Genomic DNA, 7,532 nt, shown 5'->3' with positions numbered 1-7,532 from the left:
TAGCATTTGATATTTAAAAAAAAATCAGTTTAACGAAAGGAAATATTAATTAAATAATACAAATTAATTGACGCATTTGACCGTAGGCGTCTTAGAACGAAGCGGGGACTATAATGATGTAGGTTGCGTATAAAATGAAAGAGCGCTTCGTAACCGGCGCGCTGACGCATGCGCGCGAGAAGCTAGTTTCTTTTACCTCTCGAAGCGGTGGATAGAGGGAGCAACGCTCATATTCAACTTTTTCTCCTCCGTCGCTCGAAGCCAGGATGGCCGAGTGGTCTAAGGCGTCAGATTTAAGCTCTGATCCTCGAAAGAGGGCGTGGGTTCGAACCCCACTTCTGGCATTATTTTTTTAAATCTCGGAAATTTAACTTACGTTATTTCCTAACTATTGTTGTCTTATGTTTAAATTTTATAAACCGTTTATTTAGTAAAAATAGAGAAAAACAAGTAAGTTTCATGATTATTTTTTTTTATTTTTTATACATAAATTTTTAATATTATCATTACGTTAATTAATAAATATTTATTTATTATAATATTTTAATATTAAATCATCATATCAATAATAACATTAGTACTAGTATTATAATATTTTCTAGATTATTTGGCATAATCCTAGCTACCAAATACTCTGTTTTATTAAATTAAATTATTTAATCATTATTACAACAATAATTTCAATAATTACTTAATTTTAAATTGCTTTAATATCAAATTGCTTTAATATTATTATAATTAATCTAAATTACTGTATTATTAATAAAATAATTTTATTAATTACTTATATTATAACTGTACTAAGATTCTGTTAACAAAATGCCTTGTTTTTTATGAAATTAAATTACTAATTCATTAATTGCATTAATTATTCAATTTATTAGTACTGTAATATTATTATAATATTTTATTATTATCCAAGATCACAAAATACCCTGTTTTTTTATTTAATCATGCAAAACACCCTGGAAATATATAAAATTACTAAAAAAAAAACGTAAATTTTGTCAAGTGTAATTTCGTATTTACATAACGAATAAATTGATTTTTTTATATATTTTACAATTTAAAAATTAAAATATTTATTATTATGATAATTTTAAATAATATTAAAATAACAATAGGAAAAAAATAACCTTTTAAAGCAATAGAGCGTGTCATAAAAGGACCAAAAAAAAAACACGTGGGGTACAAATATTTTGAAGGCTGTTGCTAGGAGGAAGAGAAGATTTGGAAAATATCCCAGTTACGAATCTTATAAGTAAACAACCTTGTGGAAAATAAGTTGATAAAAATGATTTATTACACTTAAACAGAGTGCAGTATACTTTCAAGGATCTGAACGTAATCCTCGTCCTCGATGCGTTATCATAATAACCGTATAAGATTATAAGGAGTTCTATCGAGTGCATCCTTGATTAATATAATAGTTAGTAGATTAAAGGGGTATCGACATATCTCGTTACATAACCGTCTAAATCGCCCCCCCCCCCCTCATGGGTTTTGAATTGATACTGGCGAGAGGGAAGTGAGAGGTTAGACCAGGATTAACGCGCCTTTGGAAGCAACCACGTGTCGAGCTAATTTGCATATTTGAATCGGCCGTTCTCTACAGTCATCTTAGCGGACACAAAAGCTCCATGCCCTGCATCACAATACTATGGCACGTCTATTGTGATTTTAAATTAATATACTGTAATTTTGATAAACATTGTGTAAACGCTAAAGTTGTGTATGTCGCAAAATGTTTGCTAATAAAATTATAATTTAACTAACCATATTTTCGAAACCAACCACAAAATTAACTTAGACTCCGGGACATTTAAATAACATTATAAAAAACCAATAGAACTTGACATATTTATAATCTATAGATAATAAAATTTGTTTAAATCGTGATTTAGGTCCAGTGGTAGAAAAACTTAATAATTGGCGAAAATTGTTATTTTAAATATGTTGTTAAAAAAGCTTTTTAAATCAAATGATATTATCTTATTGAATTTAGAGTACTATTGAAATTTATTAATCTTAAGACTGTTTAAAAAGAGGTAAAATTTTAAAACCCCAACAAATTTTACACAAGAAAATCAACACAAAAATATTTAATTTATCCTGAGGTCTTAATTTTAACGGAAGCTAAATTTATAAGATAATAATTGGAGCAAAAAATAAACTTTTCTTAGTCTAAATTAATGATTTATTTCTGCTGCCGTCGTAGATTTATAGCCCCAAGATGGTAAATTCGTACTCAAAAATCGAGCTAGTTCTAATGTTAGAACTTCGTGTACCGATGAGTAATGAACCGGTTATCAAAGAGAAATGATGTAACATATCATCTTCTTTCAAGTACAATTTAAGGGCCTCTTTTAAATGCATTTTAGACGTGAGATTCTTAATTGTAAATTAATAAAATAAATATATTTCGTACCGCTATAGTTAAATTGCTTCTTTTTGTACTGGTAGGCTACGACGCTGTTTTACATCTATCCAGGTACTTGTGCAGGTAAACGTAGAAGCGTAATGCGTCCAATTACTTTAAGTACTTGTCATACCGAAACTCGAAACATGTGCATAAAACATTTGACATTTATACGAGAAACGAGGAAAATTCTTTGAAGTATTATATAGTATTATTCATTAATATATTACGGTACAATTTCCATAAAATATATTATATATTCGCAAACGGCAATATTAGAGAGATTAAATATCTTATGTTATGGACAGGAACGTCAAGGCTAACACGATATTCTGCAGACATTTCAATTAGGTCACTTGGCAGTACTGTCATAGCATTCTGAAGTTTATACCAAAACGTCAACGGATGTTTTGCTTATAGGGAACTAACACTCCGTAGCTTTGGCTGTGGCTACCATGTTGGGTAGAATTTTTTTTTCAATACGAAAAAGCATGGGTGAAGTCGTGTATATTAAGCCAACATTTTGAAAACGTGAACGGGGCAACTTCTAAAAGATTGGATTGTACTGAATAAAACTACGTCTTCACTCCTAAAAGTTTCCGCTAAACTTCTAATAATTATAATATAAATAAATAAACAGATAAATAAATAACAAATAAACAGTTAGTTCTGATCGAGTATTCTAAAGATTAATTTAAATTTATCAATATCAATAACGTTAACAAACACAAAGTAAAAATTATCAGTTAAACGTTTCCAAAGATTAGATAAGTTAAATTGTCATCTGTTCCATACGTTTTATAGCTGTAAAATAATTCATCTAGATTGTAAAATATCATATTATGTTTAACATTAATAAATTTATACGTAAATTTACCAGATATAGAAAAAATTCCCGAAATTTGGAAGTTTTTGTAGCGCGATAATAAGATTCGAGAGAAATGTGTGCTGTCTATTGAGTAAGACGCGTGCTCGGCGAGTGCTGAAGGGATGATGAGGTCCAATTGGCTCACTTCGGAGTCGAGCACGTGAGAGCGGCGTGCAAAGTACAGTCACACCTGCTTTCCCCCATAGCGCGCTTTTCGCAACAAGTTCTTCCCTTCCAACTTCGAGCTCGTGCCACATAACTAAACAATATATAAAAAAAGTTCGGGGGGCGGAAATAATTATTCGTCATCGTTAAGGGAGGGGGGGTCTAATATTCAAATAGTCGATGAAGCCGTCTAGGCCTAGCTAAAACATAATAACGTGTTCTATTTTATTGCCTTAAATCTACCAAATTACTATTTTATGGTATGGCATTTTTTATTCCACACACTCGATTTAAAATAACCGTTTTGGGAGCAAGTTATTCGGGAAAACGCTGACTAATAGCTATTAGTGGTACACCTTTTCTATTCTCAATTATTTGGAATATTTTTCTGCCAAGTTGTCATTTTTCAAATAGGAAATATTAGTTCTTTGTTAATTGTAAATCAGTTTGTGAATACATTTTAATGTATAAGTAGAATGAAGCTTTTAGGTTGCAAGTTATTGACTTAAACCAATTTTCTCAAATTACGGAGAAGAATTAACAATTATAATTAATAAATAATTTAGTTAAATTAATGAAGCTTCCAAGTTATATACCAATTTTCTCAAATTACGGAGATGACTTAATTAAAATAAATTAAAAATTTAACTAAAAGCTTAAGACAATTAAGAATGATATAACGGTCAAATTAAGTTGCTAAATCCCATCGTTAAATATAAATTAAAACATCACTTTTATAATTTAAAAATATTTATATTTATTACTAATTTTAGTGCGAAATTGATTCGTCATCAAATTAATTTAAACTAAGTTACGGTCGTTTTTAACCCGAATTCGTAGCTAGTTAATTATAAATATGGAAAATCGCCGGCATCTTTTGAATGATTAATTTATCAGAAATTGAGCCGAGTTCTTAGACGTCAATAGATAATATAAAAATTAAGAAAACCTAGAAAAATTGATTGGGAACAGCCTTGGAAACTGAGCGGAATGTGTCCAACGAGTCTCCCACGGTTTCGTAGCTTCGCGCTAACAGTGAAACGTAAAAATTACGTCACAACTTTTTATACTAGAAATTGCCCGGGCGAAACGAGGATAGCTACAGCGACTCAGGAGAGACAGAGAGAGAGGGATTAGTGTTTAGTGGGGTAAGGAAACCTCCGCGTTGTGTAGGAAGAGTACTATTTTGCCCCTGCTCGAGAGGGTACCCCTTCTTGACGTTGCTTTCCCCATCCAGTAATACCGCTTTTTTTCGGCCGACGCGGAGCAAGGTCACTCGGCGTAGAAACGCTTCATAATAAGCTGTTACAAACAGCCAGCATGCATTCAACACATGCCAGAGCTTCGAATCGCATCGCGCTCGAGTCCAGCCGACCATAATAAAAAGATTCGTATATTATTTCCGAGCTTTATCTAAGTCGGTAGCACGTGAAACGCGCGTGCAACAATCCGCAACTAGTTGTGGAACAAAAAAAAAATAGCCCGAGCCACTGAGAGAAAGTAGAAATCGAGAGAGGGCCGAGAAGTCGGGGGGATTTAAAAGGCACTTCTTATCGCGCGAGAGTCAAGTTGATGAGCTTATTCCTCAAATGGAACATTGCGAGACGGTCTCAATGTCGTTGGAGCATCCCGTCAAGTGTGTCGAGGAAGAGGAATTCGCCGTGCCGGACGACGAGGACATGATGAGGGGTGAATGCGCTCCGGACCCGAACACCACCAACCGCTTGGAGAATCGCAAGGACGGCGAACGCTTGCTGCCACCGTGGTCGCTCCGGGACTCCTGCTTGTGGAAAGTCAGAAACGACATTCTGCATTGGAGCCGAGAAGGAAGCCTACAATGCAAGAAAGCGTACGCCGAGTGCCAACCATTCGCCGTTTATCCGATTCAACTGCGACAAGAAATTCTCGACTCCATGTTACGTCTGAAACCCGACGGACGCGAGGTGGTCAGCGCGGTGAGTCTTCTCGTCCAATCGGGAATTTTCTCCTTCGACCTGAACTGCCTCAACGATTGCGACTCCCCGGACGTTTTTCGGGTTGTTAACTCTCTAATTCGGAACGGTACCTTAGTACAAGAACTGAACGTGGGTGGACAATGGTTGTACGACCCGTGCGCCAACTATCTCGTTTGCAAATTACTTCGTAGCGTGCCAAATGTCAAGAAGCTTATTCTCCAGGAGGCCACCGAAGAAGGCCGGGAACTGGAGACGATCCTCAGGTACTGTAACAACTTGAGGCACCTCGAAATTCGACATCCGTCCGTCGATGACAGCTACTTGGAGAGCGTGTTGAAGGGTCGCTTTTCAATGGCCAACAAACTAACTTCCATGATAGTTCCTTCGACCGTGAAAGCCCCTGGTCTTCTTACTCTACTGAAAGTGTTCCCCAATCTTCAGTACTTGGAGTGCAGCCATTTAGAGGAAACCCTCGATTTGCTGGAAGCTAAAGACGTGGACCGGGATTGGTGGAAAGAGAGGGGACAGGGTATCTTCGGAATCAAAACAACTCAGCCTATGGGTCCGAAGGGAACCACCAAATTAGTTTACTGGTTCCCCAACTTAAAGTCAGTCTCGTTGGAGGTGCAGGAATATATGAATTTGAACTCTTTGGCCGAGTTAAATAACTTGAATTCGTTGGAGTTGCGTAATAGCGCCACCTTACCGGCGTCGTATATTCAATGCGTACTGCCATTATTGAGCAAGGCCGGCCGCAAACTTACTCATTTGGGATTAGAACATTTCGACGTAGTCGACCTTTCTAAGACTTCCTTGTCTTGCCCGGATCTGAATTCCTTAACGTTGCGATGGTTCACCTTGTTGGGAACCTCGACCGTCAAAGTGAAAGGCCACGTTCCGTTCGAGAAACTACAATCAATGTGTCTGCGACCCCGAACGAATCGTCACATCAACAAGGAAGCGTGTGATCTACTCCTAAACAACAGTACGGGAATGCGTCACATTGAACTGTATTGCTGCCACGGTTTGGACGATTCCACGGTCGAGAAATTGGTGAAAACCAACCCTTTGGCTTCGCTGAGAACTTTAATTCTTCGACACGGTCACGGATTGTCTTCCAAAGGAATTCAAACTCTTATTTGTCGTTCCAAACACCTCCTGTACTGGGATTTCGGTGAGGTGAACTCGCCCAAACCAGCTTGAACACTGTGGGTGCCTGAGATAACTTTCGCTTAAAATAATTAGATTTATTCTAATATTTCATTTCTGTACAAATAATGATCTCTAAGACGAGCTTATTAATTTTGATACAAAAAATGTATTCGCGTAATATGTAAGTGCCTTCTTTAATATTGGTAAAATAATGGAGTTAACGGTATGTCGGGTACAGTCGCACTGAGGTTTTACCCTATCACGCCGTTGAGGAGTGATAAACCAGCAACCGGCGCGTGACATGCCTTGTTTTCCATACTCGATCGCTGTATATAAAAAGGGGACTTGTAGTCCTTGAGGGAAGCCAGGTGAACATCCTGATTTAGGAACGGATAACGTATTAAAAATCCTTGGGAAAGGTATTTTTTGTTATTTGTATAAAAAAGTTCGTTATTCAAAATACTCCACCCATGCAGTTAGTTAACTGACTAGAAGTAATAATAATGTTTGGAGGAATTTTGTTTCGTAATGGGGAAGAGAACAGTCATATTTTTGATACCAAACTAGTCGTGTTACTGTATAATTTCATTCAAAAATGATATTTAGTAAACGATTAAAGCTGTGTTTTTAATTTTGTTAAATGCGTTGCTTCATTTGATGAACTTTCAGTTATTTTTATGTTACATTCATCTACAAGGAAGAAAATTAGTTCTTTCATTTAGATAGCAATTACATGATTTTTTTTAAAGAACCTACATCATTAGATTACAATTGCTGACATCGTCATCTTTATTAAGGTGCTTAATATTAATGTCATAAACAGATTTCCTGATCAAAGAACCATAATAATTTTAGGGTTTTCCTGATTAGGCTACTCCTCATAATAAAACGAAGAAGCTGTTACGATTGGCCATATTTCAAACACTTAAACATTTATTAGTTTTTAAGCCTATTTAAAACCTAGTTAGCAAAT

General features: G+C 35.6%; 1 protein-coding gene and 1 non-coding gene across 2 annotated transcripts; both read left to right on the top strand.

Annotated features, from left to right (window-relative positions):
- Positions 1-260: 260 nt before the first annotated feature.
- On the top strand, positions 261-344 carry TRNAL-UAA (transfer RNA leucine (anticodon UAA)). Its single transcript has one exon. It is a non-coding gene; the product is annotated as a tRNA-Leu (tRNA).
- Positions 345-4,548: 4,204 nt separating this feature from the next.
- LOC149943548 (uncharacterized) lies at positions 4,549-7,200 on the top strand. Its single transcript, XM_090175178.1, has one exon. The coding sequence runs from the start codon at positions 5,042-5,044 to the stop codon at positions 6,608-6,610; it is 1,569 nt and encodes a 522-aa protein (XP_090031304.1). The 5' UTR covers positions 4,549-5,041; the 3' UTR covers positions 6,611-7,200.
- The last annotated feature ends 332 nt before the right edge of the window (positions 7,201-7,532 follow it).

The sequence above is a fragment of the Leiobunum rupestre genome, chromosome 5, assembly GCF_980474605.1.
Source record: "Leiobunum rupestre chromosome 5, qqLeiRupe1.1.hap1, whole genome shotgun sequence".
In the NCBI taxonomy this organism is placed as follows: Eukaryota; Metazoa; Arthropoda; class Arachnida; order Opiliones; family Sclerosomatidae; genus Leiobunum; species Leiobunum rupestre.
Note: the sequence above shows the minus strand (reverse complement) of the source record. Positions and strands in the feature narration are given on the sequence as shown.

Bases quoted from the DNA above. Each gene is read 5' to 3' on its own strand.
- LOC149943548 (XM_090175178.1), top strand. From the start codon at position 5,042: ATGGAACATTGCGAGACGGTCTCAATGTCGTTGGAGCATCCCGTCAAG.